General features: G+C 42.2%; 1 protein-coding gene across 1 annotated transcript in view; it reads right to left on the bottom strand.

Annotated features, from left to right (window-relative positions):
• Window positions 1-18,284, bottom strand: part of CERKL (CERK like autophagy regulator) — a 421,375-nt gene that overhangs the window by 313,561 nt on the left and 89,530 nt on the right. The window contains exons 3-4 of the mRNA XM_069225454.1: window positions 16,773-16,904; window positions 6,759-6,822 (exon numbers count right to left, since the gene is read on the bottom strand). Coding sequence (XP_069081555.1) covers window positions 6,759-6,822; window positions 16,773-16,904 — 196 coding nt within the window. The remainder of the gene's footprint in view (window positions 1-6,758; window positions 6,823-16,772; window positions 16,905-18,284) is intronic.

An 18,284-nucleotide genomic window follows, 5' to 3' on the forward strand; every position in this document is an offset into this window, starting at 1 on the left:
GATAGATAATGGTAGCTTAGCAGAGCAGCTTAGGCTGAACTAGGAGACGAGTGAAGCTCCTACAGTACCACTAGTGTCATATGCACAATTTCATAAGAAAACACAATACACAGATATACTAAAAATAAAGGTACTTTATTTTTACGACAATATGCCAAAAGTATCTCAGTGAGTACCCTCAGTATGAGGATAGCAAATATACACAAGATATATGTACACAATACCAAAATATGCAGTAATAGTATTAGAAAACAGTGCAAACAATGTATAGTTACAATAGGATGCAATGGGGACACATAGGGATAGGGGCAACACAAACCATATACTCCAAAAGTGGAATGCGAACCACGAATGGACCCCAAACCTATGTGACCTTGTAGAGGGTCGCTGGGACTATTAGAAAATAGTAAGGGTTAGAAAAATAGCCCACCCCAAGACCCTGAAAAGTGAGTGCAAAGTGCACTAAAGTTCCCCAAAGGACATAGAAGTCGTGATAGGAGAATTCTGCAGGAAAGACACAAATCAGCAATGCAACAACAATGGATTTCCAGTCGAGGGTACCTGTGGAACAAGGGGACCAAGTCCAAAAGTCACAAGCAAGTCGGAGATGGGCAGATGCCCAGGAAATGCCAGCTGTGGGTGCAAAGAAGCTGCTACTGGACAGTAGAAGCTGAAGATTCTGCAGGAACGACAAGGGCTAGGAACTTCCCCTTTGGAGGATGGATCCCCCACGCCGTGGAGAGTCGTGCAGAAGTGTTTTCCTGAAGAAAGACCGCCAACAAGCCTTGCTAGCTGCAAATCGTGCGGTTAGGGTTTTTGGATGCTGCTGTGGCCCAGGAGGGACCAGGATGTCGCCAATTGCGCCTGGGGACAGAGGGGGCGTGGAGCAAGACAAGGAGCCCTCTCAGAAGCAGGCAGCACCCGCAGAAGTGCCAGAACAGGCACTACGAAGTGGAGAGAAACAGTGGTCACCCGAAGTCGCACAAAGGAGTCCCACGTCGCCGGAGAACAACTTAGGAGGTCGTGCAATGCAGGTTAGAGTGCCGTGGACCCAGGCTGGACTGTGCACAAAGGATTTCCGCCGGAAGTGCACGGAGGCCGGAGTAGCTGCAAAAGTCGCGGTTCCCAGCAATGCCGTCTGGCGTGGGGAGGCAAGGACTTACCTCCACCAAACTTGGACTGAAGAGTCACTGGACTGTGGGAGTCACTTGGACAGAGTTGCTGGATTCAAGGGACCTCGCTCGTCGTGCTGAGAGGAGACCCAGGGTACCGGTGATGCAGTTCTTTGGTGCCTGCGGTTGCAGGGGGACGATTCCGTCGACCCACGGGAGATTTCTTCGGAGCTTCTAGTGCAGAGAGGAGGCAGACTACCCCCACAGCATGCACCACCAGGAAAACAGTTGAGAAGGCGGCAGGATCAGCGTTACAGAGTTGCAGTAGTCGTCTTTGCTACTTTGTTGCAGTTTTGCAGGCTTCCAGCGCGGTCAGCAGTCGATTCTTTGGCAGAAGGTGAAGAGAGAGATGCAGAGGAACTCGGATGAGCTCTTGCATTCGTTATCTAAGGAAATCCCCAAAGCAGAGACCCTAAATAGCCAGAAAAGAGGGTTTGGCTACTTAGGAGAGAAGATAGGCTAGCAACACCGGAAGGAGCCTATCAGAAGGAGTCTCTGACGTCACCTGATGGCACTGGCCACTCAGAGCAGTCCAGTGTGCCAGCAGCACCTCTGTTTCCAAGATGGCAGAGGTCTGGAGCACACTGGAGGAGCTCTGGGCACCTCCCAGGGGAGGTACAGGTCAGGGGAGTGGTCACTCCCCTTTCCTTTGTCCAGTTTCGCGCCAGAGCAGGGCTAAGGGGTCCCTGAACCGGTGTAGACTGGCTTATGCAGAAATGGGCACCATGTGTGCCCATGAAAGCATTTCCAGAGGCTGGGGGAGGCTACTCCTCCCCTGCCTTCACACCATTTTCCAAAGGGAGAGGGTGTAACACCCTCTCTCAGAGGAAGTCCTTTGTTCTGCCATCCTGGGCCAGGCCTGGCTGGACCCCAGGAGGGCAGAAGCCTGTCTGAGGGGCTGGCAGCAGCAGCAGCTGCAGTGAAACCCCGGGAAAGGCAGTTTGGCAGTACCAGGGTCGGTGCTACAGACCACTGGGATCATGGGATTGTGCCAACTATGCCAGGATGGCATAGAGGGGGCAATTCCATGATCATAGACATGTTACATGGCCATATTCGGAGTTACCATTGTGAAGCTACATATAGGTAGTGACCTATATGTAGTGCACGCGTGTAATGGTGTCCCCGCACTCACAAAGTCCGGGGAATTGGCCCCGAACAATGTGGGGGCACCTTGGCTAGTGCCAGGGTGCCCTCACACTAAGTAACTTTGCACCTAACCTTTACCAGGTAAAGGTTAGACATATAGGTGACTTATAAGTTACTTAAGTGCAGTGTAAAATGGCTGTGAAATAACGTGGAGGTTATTTCACTCAGGCTGCAGTGGCAGGCCTGTGTAAGAATTGTCAGAGCTCCCTATGGGTGGCAAAGGAAATGCTGCAGCCCATAGGGATCTCCTGGAACCCCAATACCCTGGGTACCTCAGTACCATATACTAGGGAATTATAAGGGTGTTCTAGTAAGCCAATATAAATTGGTAAAATTAGTCACTAGCCTGTTAGTGACAATTTGAAAGAAATGAGAGAGCATAACCACTGAGGTTCTGATTAGCAGAGCCTCAGTGAGACAGTTAGTCATAACACAGGTAACACATTCAGGCACACTTATGAGCACTGGGGCCCTGGCTGGCAGGGTCCCAGTGACACATACAACTAAAACAACATATATACAGTGGAAAATGGGGGTAACATGCCAGGCAAGATGGTACTTTCCTACAATAGTCAAAATGGTTATACCTCCCATGATTTTATACATTTTGTCAAGCACTTCTTGTCTATGACTTATATTTGTATTTCTCTAAATTCAACCCCATTCTTTGTTTCTTTATCTGAGGGCATAGGAAGTCGAGGTGGGCTTGGAACTTTATTCAGCTCCCTCTAATAACAGGTGGCTGAGCATATCCTGCACGTATAATTTTACTTTAGGTTAGTTGCCCTTGTTCATAAAAGTGTCTAAATTTCCACATTTGTAGCTGTAGTCTGAAACCCATGACTACATTTTTTCCAAGATGTTTCGGACCCTTATGCCACCCCAAACTTGTTAAATATAATTGCCTTCAAGACCAATGCTGAGTGTGGTGAAACATTTTTTGCCAAATGAACTTGACCAAATAGCATGATGCACTACCCGTTAGACTGTTCCAGCCAAGACTTTCTACACTATAGTTCATTTTAAGTCCTTTTCACTCTTTTGTCCATCTTAGGCTATGTCTGATTTTGTGTTGTGATTCCTCTGCAATGTGTAGTACAGAATCTTTCTTTCATGGAATTTTAATTCCTCCCTCAACTGAGCCAGGTTTATAAATCCTCTATAAGTGAATGAGTGAAGAGCGATTTATAAATTGAGCAGCAGCTTCAATGATAAGCATCCCAGCACTCTAACCAGCTGGAAAACGGTGATAAAATAATTCAGTTATAAACAGGCATACCTAAAAAGATGGGCTTTCAATCTTGATTGAAAAGCCTGCTCAGAATTCTACAAGTTAGCTGCTAGAATGTAAAAGGAGTTACCACCAGATCTTTCTTTTTGAGTTCTTGGGAAGCAAACCTTTCCTTGATTTGAAGAGTGAAACGTCCTGGCAGGGGTATTTATCTCGAGTCTTCTATTAACATATAAATGCCCTTGTACTGCAGTGTTCTAAACAATAGTAGCAAGGCCTTAAAAATAATCCTTTGGTTGATCAGAAGCCGATGCAACTGCTTGAGGTCCCCCCTTGTGGTTTGCCTTTTACGGTAGTTCAAAATAAGTCGAGCAGCAGCATTTTGTACCAGCTGGAGCCTATCCTAAATTAAGTGTGTTCGCATAGTCTATCATAGCGGGGACCAGGGCATGCAGCACAACTTCCCAGGTAACAAGGAAGTAAATGCAAAGTCTTTTTATATTATCTAAGAAATGTGAATCCAGTGGCAGTAATGGCCTTTACTTGAGGTTTAAAAGATAAATCTTTGTCAAATGTAATCCCTGGATTTCTTGCTTCAGATATAGGAGTAGGTGGTTCACAAAGATATTTTAGCCATAAGGTTTTCATGTCAAGGGAAGTTGATTCGCCAAACATCAGGATTTCAGATTTATCTGAACCAAGTGTCAGAAAGTTGTGTTTCATCCAAATGGCCACCATGGTCAGACAATCTTAGAAGTCCTCTACCACTGTGGTCTCAATTTGCTGAAATTAATGCATTAGCTTGCTGTCGTCTGCATAGGAGAACAATTTGAAGACCCATTGTTCCACGACCCTCCCCAATGTATTCTATCAAGTCAGATTCTTAGCCAGTCCACCCAAATTTATATGAAAGGCACTCCTATACAGCACAAATGCATCTATATTAGCTGCTCTTCTATAAATTTTCTTTGATGTTTGATTGTTGTTACTGCACTATGGTATATCTTTCTATCAGACGTACTTCCAGTGACAGATCAGCAGCCAGCTTAGCCCTATTGCCTTATTAATGACATTTTCACTGTGCTCTACCTACCTGTGACTTCATTTACAGTTCAAACGAGAGTGCACAGGTATGTCTATGTGTGTCTTCTAAACTGGCTCATGGCACCCTCTACACTTTGTCTGCATATTAATCTAGGATGTCACTGGAGAACTATATTTTCCCACATGCAAGCCGTAGAAGACCTCAACACTATCACCCATTCATTGTTGGCTACCTCACAGCAGCACTGCCCCTCAAGTCTAGCAGTCTGCAAACATATCTGAATGAGCATCCTGTAATGTCTCTAACTTTGACCACTGTATTCCTCATGGATATGGTTGGATGCTTTCTCTAACCTCCAAAAAAAAGTGAGATCCCATCTAGTTGACTGCAGGACACCTGATTCACTCCTCAATTAACCCACAAAAACAGATTCAGGTCTTGAGGGCACGGTCTTAGACCCTGTTTTGCACTCACTCAGATTTACTAGCATTTACTGATGCCTTTGCATTCCAAGCACTCGACATTACATTGTAACAACAACAAAAAACAATACATCGCGCTAGAGTCATTTACATCAACCTTGAGGTTCCAGGAACCAGGGATGCATCTCCAACCAGAGCACAGTAACACTGAAGTATCCCAGCTTGCATGTCTGTTCCAATGCTCTATAGCAAATGTAGCCATCTGCCTGTGCCCCTAATTCATTAAACCCCCTCATGAAAAAAACGTGTTCATGGAATTTATGCAGAGGAGGCGAGAATTGCTTCATTTCAGCACTCCACAACTCACCATTTCAACAAAGTTCATGGAGGTCTTCCCTCAACTTTATGTAGCACAACCCTTCAACGTGTTGCAAGGAGTTTGTTAGCTGTCAATATTCAACATCTCTTGGGACATTTTGAGATTTTAGGTCAAAGGGGTGTGAGCGTGAATATGATTACCTGGGTCTTATCCCATAGTGGACTTTTGCAATGAACCATATACTGTGATTTTAAAAAATGGATTACATGGATTACTGTTTGAGATTTGTTCGGTATGGTCCAGTAATACGTTTAAAATGTTGCACTATTAAGAGGGGATGTAGTTTGATGAGAAGGGTGCCTCGGAAGGTGTAAGAGAAGGAAAGGAAGAGCAGTGGCCTCAAAGAAGAGTGGAGAAGTAATGTGGGCTGGAGTCTAACATTTTTAGGGTGCAACCTTTTAGGTGCTGGCCTAGTTGTAGCTAGTAGAGTTATTGAAAAGTATCAATTTCTGGCAAGTGTGTGATTGCCCCTTGATGTAAAATGAGGTGAGGGAAGAGAACTCTTGGTCCAGGTCAATGGTAGGGTAAAGGAAGGGAATAGTGAAAAAGGAGTACGGAGATCAGAAGTCAAGAAAGATTGACTCTACAGACTGATTGCCCTCCTATGACTGTTTGTGGTATACAAGGGATGTTGTCGTGGACTGAAGGATAGCTGCTGGATACGGGTGCAGCAAATCATGAAATTACTGGTATAAATAAAGTGTTCCTAAGTATAGAAAGGCAATGCAAACACAAAGCTTCAAATCAAAGACAAGAAGGCTTCTGCGAGTTGTAGAAAGACATAGAAACAGATAATGTGAGGAACAAAACCTGAAAATCATCAGTGAACACAAAGGTAGTGCCTTGTGTGAGTATCTAATGTTCTTAAAAGTTGAAAGTTCCCTTTTACGACATTACTGAGGAAAGTTCATAAATAACTTCGCGATCCTCTAAAGAAAACTACTTTCCTTTGCCAATTTACATATTTTATTTATTTATTTTTTGGGTGATTTGGAACAAAATGTAACTATAAAATTAACTCCAAGGAGCAACTGCTGATTAAAGTTACATGCACATTACATAGAAAATACAAGAGCATGCAAAGTACAGAGATAGGTATGTCAATAAAACAATTACAATGTTCTGCAATGAAGGTATTACCATTAGTATTTATGTCCACAGTTAATTTCTCACTTTGACAGCCTAATGTCACTATTCTGTTCCCTCCCAGTTCTGCAAAACTAACAAAGAGATAGGAAAGAATAAGATGGGAGCGTGCACAACAAGGTTTAGACCCTGAGGTTCAGCCACATGTGAATTTATTTGGCTATTTTCATATTAGCATTACCCACAACATAAAAAATAGATAAACTCAACATACCCATCAAATTCTTGGAGATTGAACTCTTTTAATAAACAAAGAGCATGTCCTTCATATTCGGTGACTAGAGAAGAAAAACATAATGGTGTCAAGAATGCACTTTAAGGTTTTGTTTCACTTCACACGGTTAAACGTGAACAAAGGAAAGATCCAAAATTGGACTTCTGTGTTTTCATGTTAAGCCAAGAGAAATGTCTGTTACAACACTTACCTGTATAGTTGATAGTATCAAAAACTATAAACAGATTAAGAAAATTAAATCATTTTACAGAATTACACAAACAATTACCTCTTACATTTGCATTCAGCGTCCACAGGTGTATCTAAAGCAATACATTGATTTCCTAATTCTAATTAAAGTAGCTCAATCAGAATGTCACTTCTTCAAGCAGACTTGAAATGAACCTTTTCTGAGTTAGTAGCACACATTAAAAGGGGCACTCTCTTGTCTTCAGTTACTGTCTACATGATTTGCGGAAGTCCTATTTCTCTTAGAGAGACATAGTTTCATGTTTAGTGTGACAGCCATGCAGCTAATGGGAACAAATAATCATCCATCCTTTTTCGGAAAGATGTTAAAATTCATTTGTTTTATTATAACATTTTTTTGGGGGGAAGGGGTAGTGGTAAAGTATGTGCCTACGGCAAAGCTTTTCACCTAGAGTCACACTGTGAGCCCAGGGCACGGTACCCAGTAACGGCTATGCCAAAGGCTGTGCCCCCACAGGCTCTGGGAGCAGAGAGAGGCTGAAGACAATGCACATAGGGTGCAGGGACTGGCATTCCAACAAACTCTCGCCCTCTTAGCTTTCTGGGGAAGTGTGAAGGGCTTTGAGGACACCAAAGAATCCTCGCAGCCCCAACAACGCCTAGGATGTGGGCACAGTTACATTAGGAGAATTTCACAATGTCCTGCAACCAATTCCTTGCCCCCAACTCCCCCTCCTAAAAAAACAGGCTGCAGGGCAAGAAAAAGTTCAGCCTAAAACTGTAAAACGGAAATTCATGCAGTCATGATCGAGCAGTCACTATTCCTAGCAGACCTGGGAGCAAGGCCTAGATGTACACTGCCTGTGCCCCACCCGTCAGCCAATTCTGGCAGACAGCAGATGTCATCCAGTCCTCATTTATTAGCTTCATTAATGATAGGGGACGTTATGGAATAGCTCTCCTAACTGTCGGGCTGCAATGTCTTTTAGATTATTTACACCACAACACCCCTTCAACTGCAGGTTTTTAAGAAAATTAGTATTTTTTAACATATTATTCTGACTTCAGCGCAAAGATCTCAACTTCAAGTTCTTTCAAAACAAATATGCACTTTGTATTTAAAACAAGATGAGTTTTGCTTTCTGAAAAATGCACCAGGCTGAAGCTTATAGCCAGAGTTTTCCCGTGTTTCGCATAATGTGAGAGCAGTGTTACTGCTCTTTGCTTTCCTTGAAACCATCATATTGCATGTATACATCGCATTTCATCTTTAGAAAGAAGTCGTTTTTAGTTTTATTATTAATTGTTGGTGTTTCATATTTCAATGTGGCAAAGTTTTACGAGTTCACTTTTCCTTTATGCTCATACCTTACAGACCTTACTTCTCCCTGCTCTTCCCTCTTCTTGCCCGTACCTCTCCCTGCTCATACTCCACCTTGACCACATCCAGGTTAGCTTGTGCCTTCAATGTGCTCATCTCTATTGGAACCTTTTAATGTCTGCAAATCTGTCAGCCTACACCTATACCGTGGCTATGTCTCTCAGCATCTCTGCCTGTCGCCGCCTGTCAGCCTGCACCCATCGTTGTCTGCACCTCTACCTGTATGCACTTTTAATAGATTTTCTGGATTTCTTAGACACCGCCGATGAAGGATGCTCTGCAGTGCTGGTGTTGCCGGATCTCCTCGTCGTTTTGGGTTTTCTTCCTTGCCCAATTATGCTCTCCAAAATGAAGGCGGTGGTGTGAGTAATGGAGTTATTAGAGATCATCCTTTTCCTATTTTTAATGGCAATTGGTCGAGAATCTGTGTGGGTGTGTCAAGAGATACATGAAACCACACAAAGGTATGGTAATGAATTAGATAGAGTCTAGTTATGATATCAACCTAGGACTTCAACTCTATTAGAGAAAATAATATATAATGTGAGGAAGACTCACGCACAATATGTGGCTAGCTTCATCAACGGCTTCCTCAACCCACACTGGAAAAGTGATACTACTGTAGTGGACTCAACCCCAGCTTAAGGGGCTTCTTCATAAAGAAACAACTGGATAATTCCAGGATCGAGATAGATACTAAAAATACCTCAAGGTAAACCTTATGGAATACCCTTTATTCAGAGGTACTTCAGGTATAGTTAAAAATATGGTGTTGGATGACTAAGGGTATAGTGGTCCAATCATCCTGAATTAGCTAAAATGTTTCTGCCCATCACAGTGCTTAGAAGGTCAAGGGCATTCATTGGAGTTCAAGGATTTTGTGCTTCTATATTACCTCATAATCATGCATACGTGGGACAAGGAATTTTCTACCTCAATACTTTCTCTAATAGTGGCCTAGGAAAAAATAAGAGTAGCAACGAACAATTGTGCATATTTTCAGTGAGAAATTAATGCAAATGTCAACAATCACATTGAAAACGCAATCCAGGAAATGGCACACAAATGGCCCTGCACTGCAAACATGAAATCATTGTACACATGATTGTGAAAAGAGACGTGGACACATACATTACTCCTTAACCTAACTCAACTCTGTTCGGACCTTATGGTCTGGTCGGAGGGAGCCCCCTCTTTAGGCATACTCTTTGTAAATAAAAGATTTGTAAGTATATCTGAAGAAAGATTGGTGCAAATAGTTGATTCACTGTGAAGAGGCAAAAAAAAATATCAGAGCTCAAGGTGGCTCGTCTGACCTCAGGTAACCATCATTCTTACTACATATAGGCATGTCTTATTAATTTTTGTAGAGATACCTTCATGCAAGGCATATCATTATAGGTGTCGCAGAGAACCAATGACTCCAGCTACTTACTTTTAGACTCTGGAAAGCAACCTATTCAGTAACCAATCCCAGTAACAAAATCATTGGTGGAAGTGGGTCACACAATCTTGTGCTTCCTCAGTGATTACATTCCATGCACATCACTATCACAAATAACCAGAGAGAAAACATTTTAAAAAGTCATAGCGCTCCTGTCACCCATATATGTCATAAAGGATTTTGCAATTGTGTACTTTTAAAGTGATATGGTTACAAGTGACCTGGCTGAACCATGGATTTCTAAAGCATCCTTGGCAATAAAAGTCACTTCGCTCAGCATCAGGCCTTTACAAAACCTTTTGTTCTGAAGGAATTGCCAGAAGCAGTTCGTACTCATCGGAGTTACGTACTCACCCTCCAATATGTTCCAGCCATAATTTACATAAGCACCGGAGGCGTCCAAGTGCTTAAGAATATTTCCTGGGGGTTAGGCATCTGAGGTGTGCCACTGCGTGAAACACATTGCAAGTATCATGGTTGAGTGGCAGTTGGATTTCAGGTATAACGGAGGCATGTACCCTGCCCTTCTTGATGTCTATTCTTCCATCTTAGACTTTACTAATGAAGAGTCCTTTATGATGTGAAATCTTCCACCTAAGAAACCCCTGATGAAAGATGCTCTGTAATGCTGGTGTTGCTGTATCTCTGTTGTTTTAGATCAACTACCCTGCCCAATCATGCCCTGCAAATCTAAAGCAGTGGAGTGGAGTGGGTAGTGGAGTTGTTTGATCATCCTCTGCTTATTTTTAACAGGAGGTGGTCGAGAATTTATTAGAGTGTGTCAACAAATGCCCAACTCTGTGTGGAGTCACCTAGGGCTTGTGTCTTTGATCACTACTTTCCATATGCATGTTCACTTCCTGATAAATCTCTGGGTATCATTTCATAACTACAATGATGACAAACACTGGTTCTTCAAAATCTCAATCTCCTGAGCAGCACCTATCATTTATTCAATCTATTTTTGCTACGGGTATTGATTGGTGATAAATGATAGACTACAATGGTGTTTCTCCTACTGACTACTACATAAAAGTAAGCTAATGGCATATGGAAACTGGTCCAGATGTGGGTCTTGTGTATACTGTGCCATTGGAAACATGTTATACCTGGTTGACGAGCCCTAATCAGGGCAAAACTGAGATGGCATGGTGTGCAAAATAACAACGGATCGATATGCTGCCTGGGGGATTAACAGTGGCTAAGATTAATTCAAGCATTCCATCCATCTTTTTTTGTACACTATAGTGTATCGTCCTAATTGGGATGGGTACTCCCAGATGCAGGACTCATGCACACTGTGCCACTGCAACCACGTAATACCTGCTTATGAGCCCTAATCAGGGTGAAACCGGTCCTAGGTTTCTTGTGTTCTGGTTCAGAAAGGACCAGCCTGGCAGTTGGGGCTCGACTGTTCCCATTAGAGCAGGGTCAAGACTGATTTGCATATGACTGGGTCCAACTGAAGTTGCCTGGTTTCCAAAAAAACAATAGTTTGGGAGTAGCTGCGAGTGATTACCAGTGGCTCAGATTAGTTAAGGCATTCCATCCATCACTTTTTTGTATACAAAAAAGCTTATATGTAGCACGGAACAACCACTGGCACCATTAAGGCTCAGAAAATTAGGTAGAATACAAAAATAAAGGTAACTACTCAAATTATTGACATCAGATTGACATACCCCTGAAGATCAAAATATGACTGGTATGTTATACATGTTATACATGTGAAAACTGACACCCACATAACACAGAGGTTCTAGTTTTGAATGCAAATGGTTAAACACTGATTAATACATAGAAGCCTCTGACAGGGCTGGTTGTCTTGTAGGATTTGACTCTCAGGTTAGAAGAACATACTACCAGCACCAGAAGCTGTGTGCAGGCTCAGAGTTCCTCAAGAGTGACATATTGAACAGGTGTGGTTTAATAGTAATGGGTAGAAAGGCATATGGAACCCTGGTAATCTGTATTCGTAGCCTGTGTGTCAATTATTTCCATTTTATAATTTCTTGTGACACATAAAATTCTAGCTATAGAATTCCTAGTTCGTTAAATCTATTGTCCTTAATCCAATTCACACCACAAGAAGGAAAGAAGTCATAACTTTTAATAATCATTCATTATACGTGCTGTAGGAGCTTTGATGAGAAGGGTATTTCCCTGTGCTGTGAGGTAGGCTAGACACAACAGACTTGCACCCAAAGCTTGATTCTGCTGTTAGGACATATTATTGAAACACAGAGCAGAAATGTCACTTTCAATTAAGGAAGACTCAATTGGAAGATCCAGTGTCTTTGATCATCACTGTTACTGCAGACTAAGGTTGGGTGTTAAGCTTTGAAATAGGAAAATGCACCCCTGGCGAACGTTGGAGACAAGCACTGAACTTGAAGGCTCCTTTATGTCTTAATCTTATAAAGTGTGAACCTATTTCTAGAGGTGAAACGAGGGGATAAGAAAAAGTTAGGGCTTCCTGGTGGAAAAACTTTTCCCCGTCATTATTTTTCTCGTTCGTTTTAGATTTGCATGTTTCTTCCTACTCTTTCTAAAAACATCCTGCCTGCACATCTTCCTATTCTATTGAGAAAGGAATGGCCATTGTTTGTTTCTGTGAGCATGTACTATTCCTCTTAATAAATCACACTACCTAGGATGCACTAGTGAGACACATTTTCAATTGTGTTACTTTATTTTTGCTTTACAGATATTCCCAAAAAAGATCAAGTGCCCAGTGACAGTGTTCTCTTCCTGTCAATGAGGATTTAGGCAACCAGGAAAGCATTCCTGATGATGCCTTTGATTGCTAAAACAATGCCATCGCTAGCAACATTGAAGGTCTCAAAGGCATTCATAAGGTGCCTCCAGGCCCCAACAAAAAACCTTAGTAGTCTTTCTAAGACTGGCAATAAGGAATACGAAAGAGAGACTGTTGTGGGGGACAGAGTGGTCAGAAGTCTAAACCAGCGGGTGGTCTCTTATGTTTGTTTTTCTACATTATGCGAATTACATAAATAATCAATGATGGTTCAATGAGCATGACTTGCCATCTACACCCTTGAGGTAAAAATTTTTTGCTAGAGATCGATTGTTTCTTTTTATAAAACAAACGTCTAGAAGCGGAGTTATTTCTGTTTAATTGGTAAATCATTGTGTGCACAAAAGAAGAACGCTTCTCAAGCTAAGCCGATTGGAACACGTTCGTTAATATGCAGAAAATACATGATCCTCATTTGAATCCTAATGAGAAATGTTTTTCTAAGAACATTTCACTCATTCTTGTGAAACACCGAAGACATGTAGGCAGTTCTCACACAGTTGAAAGAGTTTAGCGTCTCATCTCACCGACAGAGGAGCCATATATTGAATGTAGTGGATAGGCTACAGAGTAATGGCTTATGTATTTTATAAAGTGTATCTTTTTACTGGGATTATTTAAACTAAAACAGAAAATGGACAACCCACAGTATATTTGAAAACACAATTGCTGGAATCACTAAAGTTCAGTAATGTCGTGACTCTACAGTGGAAATACCTCTGTAAGGAGAGTATGACAGGGCACTTCGGATTCTGACTGCAGTTGTGCCTATGCCCATCTAAGGTTCACAAATATTAGCTCATCAGTTAGGGTATCAAGCACACGGTTGAAGAAGTGGAGTCTGCCTACCATCCACTGGTAAATTGTAACAAGAAAAATATATTTACAACAAAGCAACCAAACCCGATGAGCTATCAAGACCTAATAATTGGTCTTTCCATTTCACAAGTGTCTCCACGGTGACATCTGAGAATGAAAGTATTCCCTTGCCATTGCACCTGTTCTGTGTCTCAGTTAGTGATTTACAGGATGCCCTCTTGAAACGTTTTCTTGCGAAGTCACTAGTTCAATTATATGATACCTTAGGAAGGGCTTGGAACGTTGGGGCATCATCCTTATCACCATCTCTAAAATGATTGAAGCTCTAGGGGGCATGGATTGACCTCAGAAATTACTAATTTCTCCCCATCCCTCCTCGCTCCAACCCCTGCCCCAGAAACACCACTGACATCTTGAAATTCCTGCTGTATGCAGTAGTTCGGATTGAGCTAGAATTCCAACTAGCATTCCAGTTGAACAACAGAGCGTTCTGCATACAGCTGGACCTCTTCCAATTGTTTTTGGATGGAATTCAATTCCACTACCCTTTACTCCACTTCATTCGGGGATTCCCTCCATCCTCATGCCCCCTTTTTGGAAGCACTTTGGTTCACACAGCACACACTCAAGTCTCCATGGGTCCCATTTTGATATTCATAAGTGCCATCACTCTTTTAACCCTGTCAAATTTGTTGTACAGTGACAAATAGGCAAATTAAATGCCTTTGTAAACTGTTCTAGGTAACCTTGAGCCATTTCACCACTGTCCTGAAACCCTCCCTAGTTGGGTGGGCCAAATGCGTGAAAGAAATGTCTTTCAGGGCGCTGTATTTTGGGCTTTTTTAAATCATGCTAAGACTCACAGCACTCTAACTACTTCCGGATACTGTATCTCTTTTCAAGGGCACTTCAAACCGTTTTCATGATAAGGATTAATTTGCAGCATAGAGAAGTGAGATGAAAAATGAGGCCCAAAAATTCTACACTATTCACTCTACTAGCCCGATCCATCATGTAACAGATCTGTTTTTGCGCTTGGAAGATCATAGCTCTGTGTTCTTTTGTGGCTGCCCTTCTTTAGATTGATATGCATCACCTTGCTGGAAAGGATCACATCAATAATAAATTCAGTGACTGTGACTACATCGTTCGTGGCCCTTTAAAGTTAATCAGTTGAATTAATATAGGTTCATCTCTGTAGAATAAGAAAGTCGTATATAAATATACATACTGGGGTGCTACAAATGTAAATGATGGCGTATGTCTTGTGAGATAATCATGTGCAACAACATGACATGAAAAAGCTTAGCATAAAAACAATTCAGTGGCTGCTACTGGCTTATGGTGAGAAGAAGACGGGTTGATGCTAATTCTTTTCCTGTGGATTCCTCAGCTAGAGAAATGCAGGCCAAAGTTGAGATAACTGATAACGTTTCAACACCACACAAGTAATTTAAGAGTGTCATGATCAAGAAGGCTAAAACAGAAGTGGTAGCAACCTGACACAAAGGAATGTCAGACTTCTTGAGCCTACAGGAGAGGAGTGGTAAGGTGGAGGAATGTTGCAGAAGTACTGGTGAGTGCTTACCTAGCTTTATATGGTAAGGAATAGTGCTGATATTAACACAGGCGGTTCTCTATATGCACAGATGTGGGTCTAGAGAAACAAAAGAGAACCAATCTAGGAACACTTAAATGGATACATGGAAAAGGAAAGGATGAGATGAGATGAGGCCAATGTTTACCTGTGGTGTTGTTACAGCTCCCACAATGGGGAAGCAATGAGGAGAATACCTATCCTTCACAACTGTTATACTGAAAGAGTTATTATGAGCAAAATTATAAATTAGTTAACTGTGTTAGAAATAACTGAGGCCGGAATCAAACTGTCCACAATTAAGCAGGAGCGAACTTATCACTCACCAACAATGTCCATCTTGGATTATGGAAAAGTAAAGGGGCAGTGTGTTCATTACTGGCCTAGAAAATTTATTAAAAAGGCCTGTGGCGCACCTGTTTAAAGAGAAGAATGGAAATTCATAGGATTATTGTAGCACTGACCATAATTCACTAAAAAGTCCAAAGAATTGCAGCTCAATTCATGGTCCGTATCTCTAAAGTTACATTCGTGCCCAGGATGCCCTGCCTCTTAGGTGAAAGAACTATGAGGTGTGGTCTTACTTGCAGTGCAGGTGTCCTTCTGAACAGCAGTCACAAGATACACCCAACTGCCCCCCAGTCCAAGTTCTGCCTCTTTACGGAAGGTCTTGTTTTTTCTTACAGCAGTATTTAATGATCTCCGTTTACAGCGCCTCCCAAACTAACAGCTGCACAGGCTTCTCTGTCTTTCAGAGCTGGGTATAAGACTCTCTCTTGGTGCTGGAGGAAGCACAATTTCCACAGCCTTTGTGTGCAAGCCAGTGTTAAGCCCATCAAGCTGCAGCAAAGCCACTAGCTTCTCGCCCATATGTGCTCCTCAAACGACCAGCTTCTCTGCCATATTCCCCTCCTCGCTTTCTGGTTCCTAACCTGCCTAGGCATCACTGGGTGGTCGTTCAAAGCACCACTGGAGCTCGCCGAGTGCCAGCCATCTCAACGCCTGCTCTCCCATGCTCCCGACTGCATAGTAATCCTTTGAACGGTCCAGTGCTGAAGAACTTTGCTATTAAGGTTGAAAGCACAAGACCTACAGAATTGGTCAGGTGTCTTTTACAGCTGGTTTCTGCAACTACCTAGTAGAAATTGCTTCTAAATGTACATAATGTTTTAAGACATAAGCTGAATGTTCATAACACATCTATAATGCTCCACGATTGAGAATGAGTCCCATGGTGTATTCTGTCTGTTCGCACTCAATATTATGTTACAAGTAAAATATTTGAAAAATGCTGCTACTACAATAGTTTTTTAAAAAATGAAGCGCATCATAAAATTGAATCTAACAGACAAGCTCAAGGACCAGCGATCAGAGTTAGCGAAGTCATGCAAGAGGACTGTAGTTATCTGTTTAAGCATTAGGCAAACTCACAAACAAAACACACATTGTTTGGAAAAAAACTGCTATAGATTATCAGATTTGCTCTATTTAGTTTTAGAAATGAGTGATGATACATTTACTAGCAGTGCAGAAGTTTGAGATAAAATACAATGTCTGCAGAAAATTGCTCAATCTTTCCCGGTATTCGGTATAATGCACATGCTCAAGAGCGAGGTGTGTAACCTGATGTACTGAGCTATATATAGGCACAGAAAGATCTGCAGGATTAGCTGCAAATTCAGACTATTTGTTGTTCAGCTGCTTGCAAGAGCAGTCCATTAATTCAATTTAGGAAAGTAACATACTTGTAACATCGGTCTGAATGTCGGCAAGCTTAAAGAGGGGCTCAACTTCTTCGGAGTAGACACTGGTGGCTTCTCGTTTATGGCTGTGCGGGTTAATTATTATTTTCAGATATTTCGGTCTATGTGGAAATCCTGAAAAATAAGTTGGACATTTATAAACATTTGATATGCACTGCTTGTCGCATTCTCAGAAATTAACAGTACATAAAAACCCTCGGCAATAATTCACAATACACCATAATAAAAAAAATGTGCAGGTGGGCCGTGCACAATGGAAATTATGTTCTGGCACTTGGTGTACGGTCTCAAGCAAAGTGGGAACGCGGTGAGCCCATAAGGCAACAACCATACCTAATTAATACACACAACACACATAAGTATAAGATGAGTCTCAACTGTGGACATCTTCTTGTACTGCCCAAATGTCCTGCCACGCAAAACACAACCAGCGGAGCCAAGACGCATCAAGAGGAACATAAGTTTTACAGAGAAACAGAAGTTAATTGTTCACTAGGTGGTGGCGCAAATCAGGGAACTGTTGTTTTTTTGGGGGGTTGTGAAGCGCACAATCTACCAGTGGTATGTCAGCACTGCATCTATGGGTAGTTCCAAGATGATATTCTAGACGGTTCAGAGTTTTCCAACAAACTCAGCTATTTTTTTTTTCATTCAGTTCATTCTGTCTTCTCACAGCCTTTTTGCTGCAGACTGGTAGGCCATGTGGCAGCATCTCACAAATCTTGTGATTGCTATGCCATAAGGATGGACAGCTTACAGACGAAGAAAAAAATAAAAATGTGTGAAGAGGAAATGAACCAGTATTCAGGTAGCAGCAGCATTCACAGATCTTCATTCACCCCTATATGCAACAGAGAACAAACTGTTCTGAAAAAGTAAAGATGCCACTTCAACGGTCCCTGTTTCTATGCCTCCATGCCACACCCTCTTCAAATCTGCCTAATAAATCCTGACTATCCCATCTACCTTCCGCTTTTCTCATTTTCTCCTTGATATGGCTTCCAATGGAATGTGGCATATGAACTGCCCCAACTCTGTAGATTTACACACATCTGTGAAACGTGGCAACACATTAAAGGTGTAAAATACCATCAGTCTACCAACAATCGACCCTTGAGGAACAACAGTATGGCTCCCATGGCATTTCCATGAGTGGAGGTGGTGCCACGCTGCTGTCTAACCTGGCTCCTCAGTCATGCGCTGTGGCAAGGTCAGGAAGATGTCATGGTACAGTATGACCATCACTGTCCTCCCTGCCTCAGACCCAATACCCCCCTCTACATGCACTCCCTCCTCATGTGTTTCGTGTGGTGTATGGGAGTGTGATCAAACACAATATGTCAGGTCACATCATATTAAATTTGTGTATCCCTCAGGTATGCTAATTTACTCCCAACAGTGTCCACTACTTTCACTTGTTGTTCCTTGGAACACTTGTGGAGTTTCAACCGGTTCATCATGCAGAATCAATCAGCCAGAGCCTGATCAATGGAT

Source organism: Pleurodeles waltl, chromosome 3_1, assembly GCF_031143425.1.
Source record: "Pleurodeles waltl isolate 20211129_DDA chromosome 3_1, aPleWal1.hap1.20221129, whole genome shotgun sequence".
NCBI classification, from domain to species: Eukaryota; Metazoa; Chordata; class Amphibia; order Caudata; family Salamandridae; genus Pleurodeles; species Pleurodeles waltl.